This window comes from Ambystoma mexicanum, chromosome 10, assembly GCF_040938575.1.
Source record: "Ambystoma mexicanum isolate Mex_15411 chromosome 10, UKY_AmexF1_1, whole genome shotgun sequence".
In the NCBI taxonomy this organism is placed as follows: Eukaryota; Metazoa; Chordata; class Amphibia; order Caudata; family Ambystomatidae; genus Ambystoma; species Ambystoma mexicanum.
The window spans coordinates 1,530,596,016-1,530,621,751 of record NC_090932.1 but is presented as its reverse complement, the minus strand read 5'-3'; the positions used below and the strand labels follow the sequence as shown (position 1 = coordinate 1,530,621,751).

At 47.5% G+C, this 25,736-nt stretch overlaps 1 protein-coding gene across 20 annotated transcripts in view; it reads left to right on the top strand.

Annotated features, from left to right (window-relative positions):
• The window catches only part of CIT (citron rho-interacting serine/threonine kinase), a 2,264,529-nt gene that overhangs the window by 491,108 nt on the left and 1,747,685 nt on the right, over nucleotides 1-25,736 (top strand). For all 20 annotated transcript variants that reach the window (XM_069619729.1, XM_069619715.1, XM_069619714.1 and 17 more), the window contains one exon: nucleotides 15,233-15,338. In XM_069619729.1, coding sequence (XP_069475830.1) covers nucleotides 15,233-15,338 — 106 coding nt within the window. The remainder of the gene's footprint in view (nucleotides 1-15,232; nucleotides 15,339-25,736) is intronic.

The window sequence follows — 25,736 nt, the reverse complement described above, 5'->3', positions numbered from 1 at the left end:
TTCAGTACCTTTTACAGGTTTGTTTTACAACAAAAAAAAATATTGTCCTCTGATGCCTCAACTTCTATTAGGCTTGTACCCTCTCTTAGCTTATCAGTTTTCCATTAGAGGAAAATTCCTCCATGATCCCGCCTGTTATAAACCTGTGATGTCATCAAGTTCACGTTGCCTGATTCCTTGGCAGCCATGTTCTAGAATCGAAAAAAACACCTTGAACACTTGCTTGTCAGCAATATTAAACGCTAACAAACCAATTGACCATGCCAGGTCAAAGTTTAAATTAAAATTCAACCTTGAAGTTTGAGTGAATTACTATGTTAAAGCATGTGAAAGCCAGTTTATATGCTTAGTGGGCGAGTACCATGGGTGATGTTTGTATTTTAAAACTGATGCATCCAGGAAGGAAAGTGAAAGTTTATCCTGTACCCATCCAAACCAACAAGTATGAATACATTAAATTAGTCGTATATTTCTCAGAAAGACCCCTCCCTAAGTGCTACACTCAAGAGGTCATGCTCAAAAAACTTAACTTAGTGCTGATATAGATTCTTGTTTACCCTTCACCACTCAGGAAAAACTCCCCCAGGGAGGGAGAAGAAAAATGTCATATACCAGTAAAACAAGTACAGGCCAAATACATTATTTGAAACTCATTAATTTTAGAACATCTCCTCCTTAGGTGCTGCGCATCCCAAAAAAGATTTGCTATATGTAAACTGTACATGATATTCATCCCAAACACGAGCCCATCTCATGGTCCGTGTTCAATCCTAATTCTGTAGCCCTCATTCTGCATATCATTCTTGCATCCATTTGTCTCCTTCCCTTCCCCCCCCCAGGACATTTTCTTCAAACCTATGATTCTAAGGTCTTTTTTGTTCTGTAATTGATGTGTAGACTGCCAGTGCTATGTAAATGGAAATATAGGATCTTGATTTCCAATGGAAGTGAAATGTTCTGATTCTAGTTCTTAATTGTTGAATTGTACTACCTAAATAGATTTCCGCACATACACATATATCATAGATTACAAAGTTCGATTTGCAGTTAATATTGTCTTGGATCTGTATTTTTGTTCCTCTTAGATCACTGAACTCCTGGGTATTCTTGTGTGCTAAACCTGCACATAGTGCACACGCCACATTTATGAAAGCCTGTTCTTGACGGTTGTAACCATGTCCGTGTCTATTCAACATTTAAACTTGGTAGGTAATAGGGACTTAGTTTATTCTTCAGGGTATTGGCCCTTTTGAAAATTACTGTAGCTCTTTCAGTTATATATTTGGACAGGTCCTTTTCGAGGTCAAGTGCCAATATTTCCCCAACAAATTTTGGATCTTATAATGATTTTTCCAATATTGGGTTACAAAGTTGATTGTGTCTCTGTATCAGTTGATCTTATTTTCAGTTTCACTCCTTTGAGTAGATTGTGCTTGTATCTATACTTCGTTGATGCTTTGCAGTGAGTACCCGGTTTCTCAAAATCTATCAGTAAGAGTGCATTTTTCATCAAAGAACTCTGGTTCTTCGTAGTTACTTCTTGAACTTGTAAATTCGCCAGTTGGTATGTTCTGAATTACAGATTGGTGGTGACAGCTGGTAGCAAATGGGGTCGAATTCACTTCTGTATGTTTTCTGTACGCGCATGTCCGGAGCTTATCTCCCGATACATATATTCTTAAATCCACAAACTCTATTTCGAAGGGATTGTGTCCTCCAACGTATTCCTTATCTTTGATAATTCTTCTCCAGCTTGCTGGCCTCGGAAATTTTTTCTCTGTAGAGGGCGCTGCGTGTCGACGTCCGCCGAGTTGGTGTCCCTCGACAGCCACCGTATTGGCGCCGACGTCACCATGCCCGTTGCTCAGTTCCGTTTTTCCGCGCTTCGTGGGGCCTGGGAATATCGTTGCTCAGTTCAGTCAGATAAACCTTCTAGATTTACTCAAAAATACTAACTCGTTCTCAAACTGACAACGCCGCTATCCGGCTTAAAAAAATGTCGAGACTGTGGTAAAAAAATGTCGATAACGGATCCACACAGGATCTGCTTGTGGTGCTTGGGAGCCGAGCACCATTGTTCGGAGTGTGAGGACTGCATGTCCGTGACTGCGAAAGCCTTGAAGGAGCGCAAGGGGAAGCTCGAGAGAGGTAAGTCAGTCAAAACCTCCTCGAAGGTTTCTTCGGCTGAGTCGAGGCATTCGTCTCCTCGCCGTCGAAAGCATTCCCACTCTAGATCTCGAAGTAGCTCCCACCATTCGTCGAGATCGAGACACTCAAAGAAGAGACGTCGACGATCCCCTTCCTCGTCTTCTGTTTCCCTAGAAAGGGTCTCCTGCCCCACAAAACACAGCTCTCAGGCTGAGTGGGAGAAATTCAGGAAGAAAATGCTAAGTGTCTTCGAGAAAGCGGCCTCGACCCCCTCGAAGACAGCTGAGGGTGATACCGCGGGTGAAAAAATCAAAACGCCGCGAGTCGCTGCACCCGTCGAAAGATTCCACCTGAGAGCACCACGTGCCATCAGGTAAGAGGGCACCGTCTTCGCCGTCGTCAAAGATCCCTCAGACGCGGATCGGCGCCATCAACGCTGGCGTCGAAGAACCCTTCGACAACATCAGTCGATCGACTCGACGCCATCATCGACGCCGATGAAAGAGAAAACCACGGCTACTTCACAGCCAACGGGTGATACCAAGAGCCTCCGGCACGACGCCGAGACCGTCGTCGACATCCTCGAGTAGGATCCCGATCCTCTCCAGTTCTTCGAGGCCTCTTCCAGTTTTCTCGACGCCGTTCTCGGCGCCTTCGAAGCCTGTCACATCGGCGTCGACGACATCGACGTTTTCTCGCCCAATAATGACGAGTTTCGCTCCTTCTGCCTTAGAAATGGGTTTTACACCATTTCTGAGGTCAGAGTACCCCAGATTATCTTCAATCTATGAAGAAGGGGAGGATTCTGACCAGGAAACCTTCGGGTTGCAGAGGACCACACTACCGGTTTCAGAGGATTTCACCTCTGAAGAAAGAAGGTTGAAAGACCTACAGGAGTCATTACATGAGGCAAGTGGGCTGGACACTTCCCCCAGAAGTGGAATTTGTTAAACCAGACCCTGGGGAACATGCTGAAACACCCTATAGAACCCTGATGGCAAGGATTGTTGAATTTATGGGTTGGTCTGCGCCTTCACCTGTTTTTCAACAGGATGACCTGACAGACATATTAGACAAAGGTCCACAGGAGGATCCTGTGGTCCCCTTCCATGCAGCCGTACAAAGAAAGATTTCATCTAATTGGGAAACTCCTGAAGTTATCCCTGCAGTCAATAAAAGATTGTCAGCCAAGTATAGGGTAGCTGCGGCTGACCCTGAATACTTATCAAAACACCCGACTCCAGAGAGTCTGGTGGTTCAAGCGGCAACTTCATCAAGTAGCAGGTCCGCTTACCCTACTGTCCCACAGGATAGAGATGACAAAAGGTACGATTCTATGGCAAAAAAAGTATTTTCTGCTTGCAGTATGGCATTGAAGTCCATCAATGCCACCTGTACGCTCGCCAGGTTCAGTCACACACTGTGGGAGTGTGCTTCATCAGCGGCTGACTGCATACCCGAAGGAGAGGAAAGGGAAGCCTTCCTTAACATTATTAAAGATGGCAAAGATGCCATGTGCGAGTCACTTCAAACTGGCATCGATTCCGCTGACAGAATCAGCAGGGCCATGGCGACAAGTAAGACAATCCGCAGGCATGCGTGGTTGCGTAAGTCTGGCTTTGCTCCAGATGTGCAGGCCAGACTTTTGAATATGCCCTTTGACGGCTCTTTTTTATTCGGTAAAAAGGCTGATGACAGTCTGGAAAAAGTTGCAGACATCTAAATAAGCGGCAAAATCGTTAGGAGGTGGAATCCGCCAAACTCCTTTTCGCCCCTCAGGAACCTCTGGAAGAGGAAAGTCCTTTCGCTATTATTCCGCATTCGGGAAAGGCAGAGGACAGCCGGCTCAAAGAGGCCAAAGGAGATCCACCCGAGGTGGACGGGTCAAAAGTACTAAAGCCGCAGCAGCAGCAGGTGCCTCTTTACCCTCGGCATCTGCATCAGCCGCCCCCAAACCACTCTGAGGTCTTTCTACACAAAACATCTGTAGGGGGCAGGTTAACTCACCATCTGATGGAATGGCAGGCTATAACGTCAGATGCTTGGGCATTGGAGACAGTTGCCCAGGGTTACTGCCTACCCTTTCTACACATCCCTCGGAGTCATCCACCGGGGCACAGCTCTCTAAAAGTTCCAGATCCGCTCCTTTTGCCGGAAATTATAGACCTGCTAGAGAAAGGTGCCATAGAACCGGTACCTGTAGCGGACAGGAACAAGAGCTGGTACTCCCCCTACTTTCTCATACCAAAGAAAGGCGGAGGACTGAGACCCATCCTGGACTTACGAGAATTGAACAAGTTCCTCAGCAAGGACAAGTTCAAGATGATAACTCTCTCTCAGATCCTTCAGGCCCTCCAGCTCCAGGACTGGCTGGCATCTCTGGACCTTCAGGATGCTTATTTCCATGTGCCAATCCATCTCAAACACAGGAAATACCTGAGGTTCGCAATTGGCGACTCTCATTATCAATTTCGAGTTCTGCCATTTGGGCTGACCTGCGCCCCGAGGGTCTTCACCAAGCTAATGTCGGTAGTGGCTGCAAGTCTAAGGAGGGAAGGGATCCACGTCTACCCCTACCTGGACGATTGGCTGATCAGGGCTGTATCTTCGGAACAAGCTCAGATCCAGCTAGATTATGTCTGCCACTTTCTTCACAAACTGGGCTTCTCCCTCAATTTAAAGAAGTCACAGATGATACCATCACAGAGACTCCAGTTCATTGGAGCGGTCCTGGACACTTCCCTGGGAAAAGCCTCGCCACCAGAGGTGAGGGCTCAAGGTATTCTGCAGATGGTCAACAAGTTCCAAAATGCCCAACGTCTCCCATCCTTCAACTTTTTGAGGTTGCTAGGCCTCATGGCATCCTGCATCTTCCTTGTGCCAGAGGCTCGCCTGAGAATGAGGTCTCTTCAGTGGGCACTGAGAACTCAGTGGTCGCAATTCTCAGGGAGAATGACAGATCTCCTCCGGATTCCGGACAAGGTAGCCCACGACCTTCAATGGTGGGCCTATCCAGAGAACATCTTGTAAGGAGAACTATTCTGGCAACAATGGCCGGAGATGACAGTAGTCAGACGCCTCACTCTCGGGGTGGGGAGCCCATGCCAACGACTTGACCATCAGCGGTCGTAGGTCTCCATCGGAGTCCAGACTACATAGCAACCTATTAGAGCTGATGGCGATCAGACTAGCGCTGAAAGCTTTCCTGCCATCAGTACAGGGGAGAAATGTCCTGATAATGACGGACAGCACGGTGGCCATGCACTACCTCAACAAAAGAGGAGGCGTAGGGTCACTACCACTGTGCAGAGAGGCAATGAAGCTCAGGTTTTGGGCAATTCAGGAAGGAATCTCTCTGTCGGCAGTCCCCCTAGCCGGAGAGAAGAACTTGACAGCGGACGCACTGAGCAGGCAGAGCACAGTCTCCCACGAGTGGGAGCTAGCTCAGGAAGTCCTTCAAGAGATCTTCGCCCTTTGGGGAACCCCTCAGGTGGGTCTGTTCGCCACAAGCACCAACAGTAAGTGCGATCTGTTCTGTTCAAGGGAATTTCCCCCGAGAGGAGCTCTAGGAGACGCGTACGTAGTGGACTGGGAGTTCCCACTCCTTTACGCGTTTCCACTAGTCCCTGTTATTCCTCAAATGATCAGGAGGTTGAGAAGATTCGGGATAACCATGATCCTAATTGCCCCGGACTGGGCCAGGAGAACGTGGTACCCGGACCTTCTAGATAGGTCCATCTGCCCTCCAATCCGTCTTCCACTCAAAGAGAATCTTCTCTCGCAGAAGGGAGGTCAGGTTCTCCATCCAGACATCAGAACCCTCAACCTTCACGCTTGGCTTCTGAAAGGGTGAGGTACAAGGATTGGGACCTCCCTCATGACTTCATGGAGGTGTTGCTTTCGGCCAGAAGGCCAGCAACAAAGTCTTTATACCGCTGCCAAATTTTGCAGCTGGTGTAGAGAAGGGAATATCAACCCTTTTTCATGTGGTACACCAACGGTGTTATCGTTTCTATTCTACTTGGCAAACTCAGGCCTTCAAGTTGGCACTGTAAAAGGCTATCTCGCAGCGCTTTCAATCTTCAAGCGCACTGGGGAGGAACCATCGTATTTCAAACTACCTCTAGTAATACAATTTCTCAAGGGATTAACTAATGTTTATCCTCCAAGACTATTCCAAGTTCCCTTATGGGACTTAAATTTCGTATTAAACTTCCTAATGGGTACTCCATTCGAACCACTCCACTCTTGTTTGCTGAGATTTCTCACGCTTAAAACTGTCCTATTGGTAGCACTAACATCTGCTAGGAGGGTGAGCGAGCTACAAGCTCTTGTAAACCCCCCCCATACAATTTTCCATAAGGACAAAGTTGTCCTACAGGTAAAGCCTAATTTCCTCCCAAAGGTGGTTTCTGAATTTCAAATTACTCAGAAAATTACCTTACCTTCGTTCTACCCTCCTCCCCATCCGGGGAAAGGGGAAGAAAAGCTACATAGGCTGGACCCAAGGCGGGCTTTGAGCTTTTACATCAGCAGACTGGCTAGGATTAGGCAAGCAGACCAACTGTTTGTATGATACTCAAGGTCACAAGTTGGGACTACCCATAACAAAACAGACCATTTCCAGGTGGATTATTTTGGCCATTCTGAAATGTTACAAACTGGCAGGGAAAGAGCCACCCCAAAATCTTAGGGCTCATTTAACCAGGGGTATCGCAGCCTCTCCGGCCCTCCAAAGAGGGGTACCGGTCCGAGACATATGTGCGGCTGCCACATGGTCGTCCGCACATACGTTCACAAAATTTTACAACCTGGATTCCTCCGCTAGTCAAGAGACCAGATTTGGAAAAGCCGTATTACATGCGGCTGATTCCTTAAAGGGATACATGACATTATTACTCCCACCTCCAATTACATGCCACTGCTATGGGAGTCTATCAAAGATAAGGAATACGTTGGAGGACACAATCCCTTCGAAGAACAATTTACTTCTTACCTTGTAACGTTCTTTCGATGGGATGTTCCTCCGACGTATTCCTTATCGCCCCTCCCATCCATCCCCGCAGTAATACTCCCCTTGTGGTTGCAGCTTACGCTCCTTCAAGGTCAATAACCAATTCAGGCATGACTTATCTTATGCTACAAAACGGAACTGAGCAACGGACGCTGTACGTGGCTATTTATGGGCATAGTGACGTTGGCGCCGATACGGTGGTTGTCGAGGGACATCAACTCGGCGGACGCCGACGCGCAGCGCCCTCTACAGAGAAAACATTTCCAAGGCCAGCAAGCTGGAGACGAATTATCAAAGATAAGGAATACGTCGGAGGGACATCCCATCGAAAGAACGTTACAAGGTAAGAAGTAACTTGTTCTTTCGGATTTGAATTGCCAATAAACGAAATCCAAAATGTTTAGAATTTAGCCATTCAACAAATGCATCTAGGTCCTTCTTTGATCCTTGCCATAATAGTAGGACATTGTCAGTGTATCTTGACCAAAAAAGAATCTTCTCATGGAAAGCCTGCTCTGTATAAACAAAAGAATCCTAACAAAAAAAGATATTTGCAAGTGGTGGCACATACTTCGTGCCTACAGCTACTCCTTTAGTTGTTGGTAATATGTATCATTCAAAATGAATTTATTATGTTCCAGTGTGGCTGTCAACATTTCTTAAGCATTTCAACAAGTTGGTAATGTGATGCAGAGTTACTCTCTGAATGTTTTTTCCAGTGTCTTAATAGCCAAGTTATGTTGAATTGATTTATACAATGTCTGGACATTGAGTGTTGCCAAAAGGTAGCCTGGTTGCCATACTATGTCTTTAATCATATTAAGGAAACTTGTGGTGTCATTTAAATAAGCCGGTACTTTATTCACCAATGGGCATACGATATTGTCCAGATACTCGGAAAAGGGTTCTGTAGCTCATCCAATCCCACTTAATATGGGTCTTGCCTCTGGAATAAATTGATATTGCTTATGTATTTTAGGTAGAAAATACATAGTAGGTAGGATCGGTTCTTTATCCATGAGAAATGATTTCTCATGTCTGTTTTGAGTCCATGTCTGTGCCACTTAAGAATCAGATCATTCAATTCCTCAGTTTTCTTTATGGGTATCTGATTTCAGAGTCTTATAACATTGTGGGGTTTCTAAGTGTGACTTAGCCATTGCAATATAGTCGTGTCTATTCATCACTATTTTTCCCCCTTTGTCAGCTTCTTTAATTACAGTAGATTTGTCTTTAGCTAAAAATTCCAATTCTTGAAATTCCTTGCTGTGTCCACTGAGGGAGACACACCTCTTAAATGGAAAAGACACGTTCAAGCATGGAATTGGGTTAATGTAACCAAATGACCACAAGGTGTTTTGTTTGTTTTATTCCCCTATAAATGCGCGGCTGAACACAACAATGGATTACGATGCATGATGGGATTTTGTAATAGAATCTTCAACTAATGCTGTATGGTGCCGTTTTCTTGTCTCTTTTCCTATCATTACAACCTGATACCAACCCCAAATGTTCTGTATGGCTATACAATTGGGGTGGCACATGTATGTTTAATGCATTTAATACAGTATGTACATGGATGGAGACTTATTGTTTTGTAAATAACTAAGCCTGTTTTTGAGAAGGGCCTTGAAGATCGAAACATGTGTCAACATAGACGGGCACACATATTAAGTCTAATTTGGTCTTTTGAGACCCCTATTATTGCAAATTAAATAACTAAAAACTAAAACAAGGCAGTTTTGACTCAGAATTGAATGTGAGGAAATACTACTGAGAGGCTTGGCGCAACCTAAGGGCACACTACTTTACTCAATGATATCAATAGTAGACACAGACACAATGGATACAAGTTTTGAAAATCTTTTTTTTACACTTTTATTTGGGATGGTAGAATTCCTTACTGGACCTAACTCAAAAATGGGATTTATCTTGACCATTAAACAATAACAAATACAACTTTCTCTTGATCGTCCCAACCGTCGATCAGCCCGTTGGCCTTCCACCTTCCACAGCTTGGTTCGCATCAGCCTCGCTAGCGCTGTTCCTTCTCGTACCTATCCTCCCCTAAGTGTGCATGTGTGCGCCACCTTTTATCTTCACAGGGTGTGCTAATAATTGGGAGGTGTACATTGTTAGAGTTAAGTGCCTGACTCTGCCTGGACTTATTACAGGGACGGGGCCAATGCAAGTTAGGGGAGGTAATCCTTCTAACCTCATTCCCCATCTTCCTTGGTGCAGTCCTTTTGTCAGGGAAAAGTGGCAGCTGGGGGGGGAAATAAGGGAGTTTTAGTTTCCTGTAAAATAAGCAGGGATAGGTTTTAGATGGGTTGTGGAAAAAAGGGGATATTGGCCCTCATTACGACCCTGGCGTTGGACCATGGTGCTATTAGCACCATGGTCCATGCCGGTCTCCGCCATGGTGGATGGCGGAATTACCGCCCCCATCACAAGGTTGGCGGGGGCGGTAATTCCCCATTCACCATCTGCCCTTCCCCATTCCCATTTTGCCCCATAGGGCATAATGGGAATGGGGAAGGCGATAATTACGGCACCGCTAATAGCGGTTGATGTAATTATCGCCAAGGTCCCTTTGCGGCACCCACTTTAAGGGCTGGTCTACACCAGTTGTTAAGTACGGGTCCCGCGAAGGGACCTTGTAATCAGGCGGTAATGGTTTAACGGCGCCGCTGCCTTTTACGGCGCCGTTAAACCATTACCGCCTGGGTCGTAATGAGGGCCATTGTGTCTCACCGTTGGGTGCTTCTCCCCCACTCCCAGAGGACCCCCTACCCATGTGATCCTCCCTCACTTGCCCACACCCAGGGTCAGGATCCAAAAGCGATGGCCTTTCCCTGGCCACCTGAGTACGGGATTCCCGGGGACTAGGTTGTGAAACACCCTTTGGTTTTTCACATACTCCAGTACCAAGAGTAAGTAGTACTGCAACGAGGAGGCCATACAAGAATGAACAAAAGTACCAGCAGCGCGCTAATATTTGCACAGCCACTGAAAATATTGCACAAATAAAAACTGAAGAGGGACGTTCCGAGGAGGATTCAGAAGTCGTCGTCGTAGTAGTAGCAGCAGGAGCAGTAAGGGCAGTGGAAGTAGTGGCCGGGAAACACAATAAAAGCAGTTGAATTCTAAGAGTGGCAGGCATGAGAGGAATCTGCGCTAGGAGAAAATCAGTGGTGGTGACAGAAGGAATTGTGATGGTAGCAGTCGTGATAGTTGCAGAAACAGGAGAAGGTTCAGTAATAAACTATCGAGACGGAACAGAAGAGAAAGCAAGGACAGCAGTAATGGTAGGAACTGGAATGCGAAGCAGTATTAGGAGCAAATCTGGGAAGAGAGGCGCTGTGCCAGCGGCTCTGGACCCGAGCAATAGAGGGGGACACAGGAGTGAATGCTGGAGGGCAGCTCAACAACCGGCTGCTCAGAACTCATTACAACACTAGGCCGGGAGTACAGCTGAAAGTCTGAGTGACGCCCGCTTTATCGACTGGTATCGCAGCCGAACCGGAGAGACTGGGTAGAGAACCAGGAAGCCAGTGAGGGAAACATTGCAGTGGCACAACTTTGATGAAGACGAAGTCTCCCCACAAGCAGCAGCCTGCACCTCAGAGCGAATCCCCAGGTAATTATTAACTAGCCTGTATGAATCCGTAAAAAAATGTGAAACGGTAACTTACGTGATTAACGAGTGGAGTAGAAACCCCATGACACATTAAACTGCATACATATAAATAACTTACAAGGAAAACCAACGCTTAGCAGGCTTGAGGCCCAGTGCGATTATCTCTAAGGAAGCAAGCCTAATATAAAAGGAACCTATACAAATAAGTCTCACACCAACCTTTGGTAGGAACGTAAAATCAGGTCAAACACCTTTGAAGACACCAAAAAAGCTACCTGGTAAGGGAGATGCAAAACATTTAAAAGATCTAACGTGCATTATACACATTTGCCTGGTACAAGCCCCACTCTTCCTCGTCCCAGTGATTCTGGGAGTTATAGTTGACAATACCTGGCCAATGAATGTACCTTTCCTATCAAAGACGTGAAGAACAGTTCATATTCACAAGCCTAAGGAAAGACCAGGGGACATGGATTGTCCTCCTTGGCATTGAGCATATTATATAAGTAAATGCAAACTACTAACTGGTGAGAGGAGAAGAGCAGGGGGCGTGGATTGTCCCCCTTTGACATTGGAGTATTAGTCACCCCGAGAGGAAATCCTTTCTCTCAACAGTAATAAAACCCACCAAGTCTTCGCTGAGTTGGTGGAATGGTTCATTAGGTTGGGAACGTTGTGCATATTATTTACCTTGGTACAAGTTGAACCCTGGTATAAACAAGTGGAGGAACGCTGTAGGAAAGCAACTAGCCATACATTATTTTTCCAGCTAGTAGTTTGTGGTATTTGAGTGCGAGAATTCGAATAGATTTTGGACACGACTGCAGACTTTTATTTTGACATCCTGACAACTGACACATAGTTTTGTTGAGGCAGGGAAACCCCTTATAGAGTTGGGAATAGTGAGGCGTTTTCCCCAACCCTTTTATTATTTAAATAAAAGCACTTGTGAAACACCTAACTTTTATTGTTGTTCTTTTATAACGCGCTTAATACCAGAGATTGATTTCTAAGCAATTTCGAATCTTTGTTGCTCTGCTTTTTCTTGCTTCCCAGACAAACGCGTTGCCCCTGAGCTATCCTACCCCCCCACCTCTCCCACCAACCAACTGTTGGGTTCATGAGAAGAACGACATATTGGGGGTTAAAATGGGACTCTGAAGATCTGTTACAATTGATCTCTAGGAGAAAAAATCAATGGCTCTGGGGCCTGATGTCCTGGCAATGTGTGTTCTTAAAAACAACCCAGAAATGTGGGCAGGTGTCCTACATAGTATATTCAGGACTATACTTGGGGAGAAGGCTGTGCCAGAGACTTGGCTAACAGCAATTGTCACAATATTTAAAAAGGGCTCCCGTTTGAGCACTTCCAACTATAGGCTGATATCCCTGTTGGATTGCCCAGCTAAGATATTCACAGGCCTAGTTCTAAGAGACCTGCGAAACTGGGCTAAAGAGAACCAAAGGATGGATCCTTTTCAAACAGGGTTTTCTTGGGGAGTAGGCACCGAGATGGAGTGGTTTTTTGCTGGAAACTGCTAAAAAAGGAGGCGCTGACAAAAAATAAACCTCTGTTGCCTTCATAGATTTCTCCATGGCTTCCGACACAGTTCCAAGAAACACTTTATGGGCCAAATTGGACAAATGGGGTTGTCCTCCTGCCCTACTGGCCATCTTGATAGCCCTACAAATGGGACACTTCTCTGCGCGTGCGACTGGACAGAGAGGGCACATTAACTTATCCGATTTATACGGCAAGAGGCCTGAAGCAAGGTTGCCGATTGGCACAGAATTTATTTATTGTCTTCCTGTCCAATTTGGGTCACACCCTTTTAAGCACTGCCCCCACCCCAATTAAACGCCACAGCGATCAATTATCTACTATACACTGATGACCTGATCTTAATGGACCATACGCCTATCGGGTTGTAGCGTCAGCTAAGCACGCTGGAGGCGTACACCAAAAAGAACAACTTAACGATCTGCGTCCCCAAATCAAAAATCTTTAGTATGCAAGGGGGCGAAGAAAGGCAGGAGGGCAATTCAAGTGGTTCATTGGTGGGAAACCTGTAGAGAAAGTAGATTACTTTGTACATTTGGGCTTCCCAATCTTCCAGAGAGACAATAGAGCCAGACGATTTGATGTAAAGAAACAAAAGATCTCCGCATTGGCCGTACAGGCACTGTGCTTATATAAGAAATGTGGGTTCTTCTCAATTATTCCTGTACGTGCATTCTATTGTAAAATGGTGGTACCGGTGGTGACCTCTGGTGCTGAGACGACATTCGACTCCCTTAGAGCGCATTGGGCCAAGCTTGAAGGAGTATTTTGGAGGAGAATTGTAAAGTTGCCAGACAGAGTGTCAGTCCCGGTTCTAAGGTACGAACTGGGTCTGACTTTGCTAGAAGCTTTGGAGACTTGGGAAAACCTAAACTTCCTGCGGACGATCTATCGGGCGGAAGAGGGATCAAGTTTGGTGATGTTGAAGCATGGTCTAGACTCTAAGTCTCTGCCCGCCCTTCAAGAATGGTACCAACAGTGCCTTGAAATAAAGTCCCCTCGACTCCTCATAGCTATATTGGCGTGGACAGTCTCTATGCTTTCGTTTGAATTTGTTCCCCACCAACGAAATGTTGGTGGCCCGTGGTAGCATCCCCCGCAATTTGAGGTGTTGTAGATTTTGTAAAAGGGAGAACTTGAACGAAACTATACACCACCTGACGCTTGACTGCCCTGAACTGACTATGCAACGTCAGACCAACTTTTTGTTCCTTTTAAAAGGTTTGGTATAGCAACGCATTTTAACCGACAAATCCTTTATATGGTCGTTGGCTGCTATACGTTTTTATAAAAGAAGTCTTAAAACTTGGTTAAGAATGTGACTGTGATAATGACGGTTAACATCAGATGTCCACTAACGGGAAGTCTATTATCAAGTATTAACCATCTTAACGAATTGGTAGCTTGTGAATCGTTTTTATCAGGTTCGGAACATGAGGTTAAACTGAAAGGTGTTGATGTGATGTGAAGTTGATGCCGAAGTGTTTTTGTTTTTTTTCTTTTTAATATGTATTAACTGTGTTTTAACCTGTTCTTTTGCTGTGATGTTTTTAATGTGTGTTGTGTTTATATGTAAAAAGTTCCTTGTGAACTAGCACACATTAAATGAATAAGTAAATAAACACTCTTGAACTTAGGTCACTTCTGTCTATCTTCAGCCGGTCAAGTGGCACAGCCAGTAGAGTGCTGGCTTTGACATCCGTGCAGAGCTTGCTCACGCAGGTTCTAATCCCGGTAGGGCCAAACTCAGCCTTTCATCCTTCCGAGGTCGATAAATAAGCACCACACCGTGGGTAATAATAAGCAGCGCTCAAATACCTGAGAGTTCGTAGCGGTATATAAATGCGAAATTATCTTACTATGCCTCCCTTACACTTGTTATGCTCAAAGGTAAGTTGTTGCCCTCACACTGCCCTGTGATTCTGGAGGCTCCTTAGTATGGTGGTGCTCAATAAATAAGCTCATCCTGCAAAGTTGAGCTAACCTTAGCAGTCACAGACATGTGAACTCCAGCCAGAAAAAAGCATGCCAGTCACTCATCCTTGTCTTGTGTCTGATACCAGGCATATGGCGTTTAGAGAATCCTAATGTAATTAGTTTGGCAGAAGCTCAGTCTTGAACAGTCTGTTCTTTAATTCTGACTGCTTACCCGAAGGTCCCTGCTCATAAAGTCTGCATTAACATTGAAAGTATTATTCATTCCCGATGTGTAACCGCTGGGGAAACTGCATTTTTTTGTTTTTCTTTTTGTGAATTTCTGTATTAAATAATGTTGTAAAGCTTTTGCAAGAAACCAAATACACAATTTTTAAAAAAGTGACTACATGTAGCAGGTTTATTTATGTTGCTCAGTTTGGGACGTACGACTTACTCTGTTGTAGATTAGGGTAGAAGTTGCTGTTGCTTTCTTAGTTTCTTGTTCATTGCTGCATGTTCCTGTTAAGCAGCTGGTGGATGTTATTTGCTTCAGTTATACAGTGTGCGAGCCTGAAGACTGTGATAACACTGAGAAGGCTATGCATGCCACGTGCCCACTAATTACCTGGTTGAAGTTAATGCTAAAGAAGGGCTGTACTTGTGATTCGTTGCGATGTGGCTTGGGGTAGGGGGATTTCTATGAATTCTGCATTTGTGGTATACCGTTAAGAGAGGCTGCAACAACACTATGCCAGTTCTAGATGCAGTTGTGGTACCTCTTTTGCATTTTCATTTTAAAAATTGAGCTATCTGACTACGTAGTGGTGTTCTTGTTGACTTGTTAGTGCGTGACCTTCTTTTTCCATTATAAATATTCGGACTTTTTCATTTAAAGTTTTAGCATTTCAGGTTTGTTTCAGCACTGTTTACACAAAACTTTGCTTTATTTTAGGTCTGTTATATCGGGTTTGGACTCTCCAGCCAAGACCGGCTCCATGGAAAGTAAACTTCTCTTCAAGAGCAAAGAGCTGCTTACCTCCCAGGACAAGTGCCATAAGGTATTTATAGTGAGGCATAGCCCCTCTCAGTGCTTCGAAAAGGTACAGCCAGTGTTTCCGAGGCCAGAGAGCAGGCACTACGGCACCACTGTGGGCAGTGAGTGTTTCCTTCGCTGATGTGCTGTGCTAAAGTGGTTCATGCCATCACTTTACTGCTTTATCTGGTCTGAAACTCAAGTGTTTGTTGTGGATTTCAGAACAAAAACGTTTGCACAGCAAAATCCAGAGGGTCACGTCCTCTATTTGGGGTTGATCCGATTTTGTCACTGGATGTATAATGGTGACAAAGCTATACAAATGTTGTTTTGAGTGATACTCGTGCTTTTTAGACCGTCTGCGCAGCCCTCGCCACAGGTTGTGGCCCACTGCCCTTAAAAGTAACAGCTGCTTGCCATTTGCAGTGCAAGTCTGTCAGAGCCCAATGGAACTTGTCGCTGCCTGGAGACCTTTCTAGAGTGTCACACACCTCTGCCTCCCTGCTGGATTCTTCTCTGTTCGTTTGTCTTATTTCTCCCAAGGAAATGGGGGAAATCATCCTGTGGTCCGCCATGGATTTGGGATAAAGACAAAGAAGCCATCGTCTGAAACAGGTGAAAATGTTCATGGCTTCCATTTCAGTTCATCAGCAGAGGTTTCGATAGACTGAATGTGATGGTGAGCCCTAATGTGTCGTTGAAAGGGAATCCTTCAGAAATAGTAGCTCTTTTTTCATTACCCTGTTCATTACATTTTTTAATTTCAGCTGTTTTGGATATGTGTTGAAAGAACTAACCTTGCTTCACAGCTATACGAGAAAATGAGGTCATCTCCCCACCACATGGTGAATAAGACTAAAGCTTTTGTTGTTGCTCTTTCAACATAAAAGAACCTCTACATTTGTTGATTTTTTTTTCTTGTTCGTCTTCGTTCACTTTCTAATCGTAAAACTTGATTTTCTTATGCTTCTATTGGCCTTTTCCCAAAAAAGACATGCTGTCATGACACTTATGCAAAAAGGTATGGGCAGACCTTCGCCAGTACTAGGTACTACATTTCTGATGGTTTAAAAATTACCTTATGCATGTGGTTACTTCCATGTACCACCTTTGACGTACACAACCAGCAAAGCAGTCATCTGGAGTTGGGCCAAGTTGGGGATTTTAACTACAATTTAACACTGCGTTATAAACGTCAATCTTTAAATTTTATTTTTTCAACCTAATGTTCAGAAGGTGCAAAATAGCATTGATTGAATTCCTCCAGCCTTGTCTTAGTAGGTTCTTTCTAAAAAATACATCATACGGGAGGTACAGTGTATTACACATTCAGCAGCAGTTTCATATGTAGGACTTGTGTGCTGCAAATATCCCACTACAAGAGCTTGCATTTCCCTCAATCAATGACAGACCTTTTTCTCTTTGGGGACCTGTGGGCGCAACAGCATAACGTTCCCCACAGGTAAATGGCTTTTGTTTTCCATTGGTTTCTGAATACTTGCTCTGTATTGTTTACACAGAGACAGTTTGATAAAAAAACCTTTCTGGACAATGTCGTTTCATTCTCATAGGGGTTACCCTCATTAATTCATGTACACCTCATGAAAATGAACATGGTGTCATATGCTTATCCTGGAGGCAGGGTGAGCAACTTTCTTGTAAGCTGTGTTAAGTAACAGTAACCAAAACCAGTAACAGTTTGTGTTCCTTATTTCACAAAAATGGTGTCAGATGGTCTGGCACAAATTCCTCCTTAGACGTGCTCTACTTTAGTCTGGTTTGCAATTCTACAATGCTGCAGTTTATTCATGATCAAGTGCTTGGAAAATCCTCATATTTTCTCGATGCTGTCTCCTTTGTGGAGAGATAACAAACCGAAAGATTTTGGGGCTTTAGCTACAAATGATTACATGAGAACACCAAACATAGCCGTGATATGTCATGGATACTATTGAGGGCTGGCCATCATTGTTTTTATTTGAATGTATTTTTCATTGTGTTCCAATAGTTGGTATTGCGCAATACATAAGTTAAAGCAGTTTCCAAGCACAATTATTGAAAATAGTTGATATAAATTCAGCAGATTAAATCTCATAGATGCAACCTTCTTCTTTAAAAATGTTGTATTTCTTTATTCATTTTTAAGTTTCATTATATCAGCACCTAATTTGTGGAATGCCCTCCCTACCCAATTGAGAAATGACACATCCATCTGGTCATTCAGCAAAAAAACCTAAAAACCCTTTAGGTCCGATCCGCACCCTCACCCCCCCAACCCCACACTTAGTCCAACTGACAAAACTCCTGATGCAACCAGGAAACGTAACTTTCTCCAGCATGGGGTCTGGCATGGATTCACATGGTCATGAATATTCCCCGTCGTCAGGCTGGGAATCCTCGGTAAAGAAAAAAATCAGTATCAGTTTCGTTTCTGACCTGTCTTTCTTAGTAGTAACCAATCACTGGTCTCTGGGTCATACTGCCCCCAGTCAATGACTGCCCTCTCCCTAAGCCCCACCCTTGGCAGCCTTCCTCAGATTTTTACCGCACGTTCAAGTGTCGTACTATAGCTCTGGAGCTTTACTGCGTTTTGCGATTTTTCAAAGCGTTGAATCTCATTTTTTCGGTCAATCGAGCCTCAAGCTTCACCGTTTCTACTTCGGATCAACGGGGACCCGTTTCGGAATTTTCTACGCCCCTCAAGGGTGATGTTTTCGCCGAGTTATGCTTCTTGGAGGATTCCAGAAGTTTCTAAGGCCTACCCTGCGGACATGGCCCAGGAGAAAGGAAGCTCAACACCTGGTTCCAAGCTGTTTAGGAACTGTCCTGGATGCGGATTACAGAATGTGTTCAAGGAGGACGAGCACTCGAGGTGCCTCTGTCTTCACGAGGACAAAACGCACATGGAGAAGGACTGTGCGTTTTGCATGAACATGTCGGATCGGACTTTGAGGGATCGTCGGACCCTTCCCGCCAACTGGATGGAAGGCAAGAGCCCAGCAGGTGAGAAGAAGTCTGAGCGGTCTTCTAAGTCCTGTGAGAGCGCCCCGGTGACGGCGGCCCAACAAAAGGCAAAGCACTGTGAGTCCGCGGGCACCGGGAGCACCGAACGGTCGGGCTCCTCGGCTGCCAGGCAGGGCGCACCTTCACCGACACCATCAAACACGAGCCAGCGCTCTGGCTCGGGGAAGAGAAAATCAGAGAACTCGGCTAAGCTTCTGGAGAGGCCCCGGTCGATCTCGAAGGTACCGGCCGAAGGGGAGCAAGGCGATGACCCTCCCCCTAAAGGTGAAGGCCTCAAGTTCGCCCAAGGTGGTGAAGGCCTTGATTCAACCGGCCAAGGCCTCTATTGAGGGAGTCGCTGCAGCCCTGGTGAAGCCTGTGGAGGCTACCCCAGTGGAGGCGACCTCGGGGGCCCAGAGTTTCCCTGCCTCCGCGGAGGGAATCCTCTTTTAAGCCCATCGAGAAGACTCCCGTGAAGACCCCGGTGGAAAAAGAGGGGGGGCAGTGACCGTTACGGACACAAACACAGCCTCCGAGGAGGAGCTGGTCGAAGTCGAAGAGGGACTCGACAAGAATTTGGAAGAGGCCCGGTCCCACGGGAGGGATCCCGACGAGGGGGTCGACGAGAGCGGGGGTGGCGACGACGAGGCTCGTGTGGAGGAGGAGCAACCGTTGCGCCCGTCGCAGCCCGAGCCACAGGACAACTCAGCAGCCATTGTGACGGCAATCCAAGCCTTATGCACGGAGATGAGGATGAGATTGCGCCTACCCCCGACGACGACCCAACTGAACGCGGTCCGTCGGGGAGCCCTCCAAACAAGAGGAGGAGGATTCATCCAGCCCCGCCCTTTCAGCCCTCACGGCCCTCTCAGCTTTTGTCTCCTTCCCCGGTCCCGAGCGATGACACGGGAACAGATGTGGCCACGACTGGGACGTATGACGGTGGTGACGATGGGACTGACCTCCCGTCGTCGCAGATTGCTCGGGCATCCCTGCCTGACGAAATTGGCTCCTTCCACGCCATGATTGCTAGGGCGTCCGAGCTTTTCCAGCTCTGCCCTTAAGAAAAGAAGGAAGGCTTCCTCTACCAACGGCGCAAGGCCACGAGGAAGACGGACCTCGCGGTGCCGTTGCTGGGTGACATCTGGGACGAGGGACTTGCTCTCCTGAAGAACCCGTCCATGACGCCTGCCAAGAGGGACCAGTACGAGAAGAAGTACCGGGTCCCCGACGGCGCCCCTTTGTGCCTTAGAGCACAACCGACCCCGAATTCGGTCGTCTCTGCAGCGGCCAAGAAGCAAGAAGAAAGTGGGGGGGGGGAGCATCGGCTTCAACTTCCCCGCCAGACGGCGAGGGAAAGAAACTAGATGCCAGGGGACGACGAGTCATCTCGTCTGCGGCGACGACGATTAAGGCGGCCAACGCCCTAGCGATTGTGCCCGCTATGACAGGGAGTTGTGGTACAAGATCGTCCCCCCTGTTGGACTTCCTCCCGGGCGACAAGAGGGCAGAGGCCCTGGCGATCCTACAGAAGGGTGAGGTGGCGTCGGACCACGCCATAACGGTGGCCATGGACATTGCCGACACCGGTTTCCGCCAGTTGGGCAATGGCGTTTGCCTTCGACGGCGGGGGTGGCTCAAGGCGACAGATTTCCGCCAAGACGTACAAGCCAAAGTTTTGGACATGCCCTTCGACGGGAACAATCCGTTTGGGAAGACAGTGGACGAGTCCCTTCAGGCCATCAAGGCCGACATGGTGATGGCTCGGGCCTTGGGAGTTCTGCAGCAACGACGGCCGCCCTTTCGGGAACTCCGGAGGCAAGCAAGGATCCGCCAAAAGGTTCGGCGCCGGCTCCTCGACATACCGTCAGGCGGCCCATTCCTCGTTGCAAGAAGCCTACAGGGGATGAGGCAAGTCAGGGGGATCTCGCCGTCGTCGCCAGGGAGGCCAAGGCGGCAAGGCCGCCGCCAAGCAAGAATGAACCGGCCATTGCGTTGGGCCCCCACCGAACCACCCCAGTGGGAAGCCGGCTGACGAAGATCGTCAGCGTGTGGGAGTCCATCTCCACCGACCGTTGGGTGCTGGATGCCCTGGCCCACGGGCACACTCTGGAATTTCTAAAGAAGTGCCCCCGCATTCCTCCCGTGGCCAGGAAGGAAAATCACATCCCTCAACTGCTGTTGGAGGTAAGGGCGATGCTCAAGAAGGTAGCCATCGAGCTTGTCCCAAAGAGGCTCTGGGGCTCCGGTGTATACGTAAGATACTTCCTCATCAGAAAGAAGACAGGAGGATGGCGTCCCATCCTGGACTTGCGTCGGCTAAACGAATACATCAAGGCACAGAAGTTCCGGATGGTCACCCTCCAGCACGTGCTGGGCCAGCTGGAGGAAGGAGACTTCCTATCGTCGTTGGATTTGGAGGATGCGTACTTTCACATCCCCATCCTAAAAAGACATCGAAAGTTTCTCAGGTTCGTGGTCCAAGGGTCGCACTACCAGTTCAAGGCCCTCCCATTCGGATGGAAGTCGGCGCCCATGGTATTCACCAAGTGCCTGCAGGGGATCCACGTCTACCCCTACCTGGACGATTGGCTCATCCGAGCAGGAACAAGGGAACTCTCCGTCGAACACACAGCAAAGATGGTCCGGTTGCTCACGGACCTGGGATTCTCCATCAACTTCCCCAAATCCCACCTGGTTCCGTCGCAGGTCGCACTGTTTCTGGGAGCCAAGCTCGATGCAGTAGCACGACTGGCCTCGTCGGAGGAAAGGACGAAGGCCATCCTGGGGAAGGTGCAGCGTCTGCTGGCCACAGAAGTGGCCACGGTGAGGGCCATCAAGTCCCTTCTCGGGATGATGTCCTCGTGCATCTATCTGGTGCGCCTGTGCAGGCTTCGGATGCGTCCTCTCAAGGAGTTCCTCGACTCCCGTTGGATACAAGCGACTGGCAGTTTCGAGGACAACATCTCGCTCGACGAGGGCTTCCGCCAAGCAACTCGGTGGTGGGGCACCCACGCGCATCTCGTGGTGGGCACAGACTTTCAGACCCCAGTACACCAAGTGACTGTGACGACGGATGCCTCCCTGGAGGGGTGGGGAACGCACACCGGAGATCTTCACGCGAGAGGCCTTTGGCTCCCAGAGGAGAGGCCGCTCCACATCAACATACTGGAGCTATGGGTGGTGACCTGGGCCTTCAGGTCGTTCCTCCCGTCCCTCAAGGGCAAGGTGGTGAGGATCTTCACCGACACCACCACGATGTTCTACATCCGGAAGCAGGGAGGAACCAGATCCCCAGCCCTATCCAAGAAGGCCCAGGATCTGTGGCACTGGGCCGTCGCCCAGGGGATGTTTCTGGTACCCTTCCTCCTGGCAGGAAAAAAAAAAACCATCGCCGACTCACTCAGCAGGGAGCTGCGCTCGTGCCACGAGTGGGAGCTACGCCAGGATCAAGTGGATCGACTCTTCCAGCGATGGGGCAAGCCCCAGATCGACCTGTTCATGACGGCGACCAACACCAAGCGCCAGAGGTTCGCCAGCAGGTTTCCCCAGCCGAGGAGCATGGGCGATGCTTTCTCGTTCCCCTGGGACGGCCTGTTCCTGTATGCGTTCCCTCCGTTGCCGTTGCTGCTCCGACTCATCAATCAACTCGAGAGGTCCCAGTGCAGGATGATCCTCGTCGCACCAGCGTGGCCGAGACAGATCTTGTTCCCGGACCTTCTGGACTTGTCAGCATCCCCACCGATCAAACTGTCGACGGAAGCAGATCTCCTCTCCAGAGAAGGAGGCGCCATTCTTCATCACGACCCGGGGGTCGCTGAACTTGCAGGCCTGGCTCCTGCAGCACTAGAGTTTCGAGGGTACGATATCTCGGCGGACTGCAAAGAGGTCCTTGCAAAGGCCAGGGCGTCCTCAACTCTTAAGTGCTACGGACACAAGTGGAAGAGGTTCTCTGTCTGGTGCTGTGCACAGAAGATTAACCCTATACGGATTATGGCACCTCAAGTGCTACCATACCTACTGTCTCTGGCCAAGGCGGGACTGGCACATGCTTCCATCAAGATACACCTGGCAGCTATTTCCCGATACACCAGAACTACAGGATGTCCATCCCTGTGGTCTCATCGCCTGGTGAAGGAATTTATGAAAGGACTGTTCCGATCGTTCCCGCCAGTGAAGGCTCTGGCCCCGGCGTGGGAGCTCAACGTGGTGCTGACCAGGGTCATGGGGGTGCCATTCGAGCCTCTGCATTCGGCACCGTTGAAGTTCCTGTCGTGGAAGACAGCATTTCTTGTGGGCGTTGCCTCCGCACTACGGGTCGGGAGAGATCCAGGCCCTATTCTGCAAGCCTCCATACTTGACTTTTCACGAAAACGAGTGGTGCTCAGGACGCACCCCTCCTTCATGCCCAAGGTGCCGCCGGACTTTGACCTCAACAAGCCCTTGGTGTATCCAGTTTTCTTCCCATCGCTTTTGTTGCCGGCCGAGAGGACTTTGCACTCGCTGGATGTAGCTAGAGCGCTGAAGTTCCACGTGGACCGCAAGAAGAGTTTTCGGAAGACTTCACAGCTGTTTGTGAATTTTGGACCTGTAAATCAAGGGAAGGCTCACGAAGGCTTCCATTTCCAGATGGCTCTCCGGCTGCATCATGCACTGTCACCGGTTGGCAAACCGACCGTTGCCCGGCCGTCCGAGAGCCCACTCGACCAGAGCGATCGCTGCTACCACGGCGTTCTTGTCTGGTGTGCCCCTGCTGGACATCTGCAGGGCTGCTACGTGGAGGTCGACGCACACCTTCATGAGATTCTACTGCGTCGACCGGGATTCCAGGGAGGAGTCCAGAGTCAGCCAGGCAGTGCTGCGCAACCTGTTCACTTAAGGTGAGCCTGGTGAGGAGGAGGTAAGAGTTGCTTAATGTTGAGTTCATGTAATGCTTAATGTTGAGCCTTGCCACCTCCCGTGGTTGTGCATGTGTGTGTACTGCTATGTATTCTTATATTCATGAGCATGTGAATCCATGCCAGACCCCATGCTGGAGAAGGAACAAGTTACTTACCTGTAACTGTTGTTCCCAGCATGGGTCTGGCATGGATTCACATGCGAACCCTCCCTCCTACCCCTCTGCGGCTCTTCACTTGGTCATAATGCCAGTTTACGTGCTACCAAATCTGAGGATGGCTGCCAGGGGCGGGGCTAAGGGAGAGGGCAGTCATTGGCTGGGGGCAGTATGACCCAGAGACCAGTGATTGGTTACTACTAAGAAAGACAGATCAGAAACAAAACGGATACTAATTTTTTTCTTTACTGAGGATTCCCAGCCTGACGGGGAATATTCATGAGCATGTGAATCCATGCCAGACCCATGCTGGAGAACAGTTACAGGTAAGTAACTTGTTCCATGTGCAAATGTGTAAATTATGTAAAATTGTGTAATATGCAAATGTGTACTTTTTGTAAAATTGTGTAACATGCAACACAATTGGTGTCTTCATAACTGTTAAAATATGCAACAAAATCAGTGTCATTTCAATCATGTAACCAAGTGGTTATCATGTAAGACTTACAACTGCATCCTTGTGCAATTCACAGCGCCTAGTTGCCTTTGGGCGCGATTCAAATTACAAAAAGGAATGTGTTCAAAAGCATCTAAACGGTCACATAATAAACAAATAGGATGTACATCTCGGCCAACCCTCCCCATTCATCCAACATGCACACCCTCCCATGTCTGTCATGAGTAAAACATTGCACCACCTTCCGCTGAATCAAGGAAATCCCTACACAACCATATATTTTAGCAAACAACCAGGCAAAAAAAGTCCCCCAATCTGGATATCCTGAATATGTCACTTACAAAAAATAAAAATCTATCCTGTTTAAACCATGGTGGTTTATCATCAGAGGGGCAAAAAAATAGCTTTATCACCCAATTCCATGCCAGTATTGTCAGTGTTGACATCCTCCCTATTTGACCTCAATCTCATCCAAACTGCTGTTTCAGCCAACGACCACTGTTTAAGTTCTTACTTCCACTTCCCTACCTCAAGGTCCTTCCTTGGCTTTCCATGCCGTCGCGATCCTATGTTTTACTAACACAAATGCCAATTCTACAAATCTCAACGCGTGCCTCAATACCTTTGGGCCATACCTCGAATACACCCCCAGGAGGCACACCAGGGGCAGGTAAAGATAATTAGTAACATTTAGATCATGTAGTTTCTTATATATAGCTTCTCAAACCCCCTGCACCACTAGGTAGCTCTAGAAGACCTGCATCATCCCTGCATCTGCCTGAGCACACCTGTAGCATTTAGGAGTGGTTCGGAAATATTCTAACCAACCTCATAGGGATCAGATACTCTATGCAGCAGAGTTTAAACCTGGCATTTCTCGAAACCTCTTTTGTGTATAATAGCGCTCGCTGCCAGGTCACTCCCACACTATAATCCATCGAATGAAATGTCAAGATCTTTCTCAACTTTCTTTAATCTGAAGTAATAATCTTCCTATACAGGTGTGATATTACCCCGGGCTCTTCTGTTATGTTATGTTACTTTGCATTTATATAGCGCCTAATGTATCATTGGTATGATCTCAAAGCGCTGGTAGGTTGCACACCCTTGGGAACCGTAGTTCAAATCAGTTCAGAGAGAGATGGTCATAAGGTGCGTGGGTGCACCAGATGTGTGCAGCAGGTGTGGCAGTTGCACGATAGCTGCTTCTTAGCGGTAGGTGTGGTAGTTGCGGGGTGGGGGGGGGTCAGTTATGTGTGTTCATTCTGGTGGGGTTGACGCCCAGACTGATTTTTTCGGTTGCATTAGACCTGAGGAGAATGCTTAAGCTGGGGCAGTGTGTGCTCAGCTTGCTGTGTTTAATTAGGATGAGGAGGAGTATGTGGCAGGTGTTAGTATGAGAAAAGCTATACCGAATGTGTCATAGTATCGCTGTGTTCCATTTGGGTGGTGGTGTACAGGAGAGAGTAAGCATAGTGTTGTAATATGGTGGTTATCAGTAAGGCTCTTGAGATCGAGCATTCCATCTGTGACATCAATTTTATTCACTTTGTCTGTTCATTTCATCTGTTCCATCCACTTCATCAGTTGCATCCACTCCATCCGTTCGATCCACTCCATCTGTTCCATCTACCTCATCCGTTCTATCAATTCCTTTTGTTACATCTACCTTTTCTGTATTGCTCATTCCTTCCATTTCATTTACTTGTTTCGTTCCATCATCACCTTCTGTTCCAATTGGACCGTCTGTTCTTATCCATTCCACCCGTTCCATCCACTCCATCCACTCCATTCGTTACATCCATTCGACGTGTTTCATCCATTCCATTCCATTCCATTCATTTTAACTATTGCATCCGTTCTATCCACTGCGTCCGTTCTAGTAGTAGACGGAGAAATGCACAAAC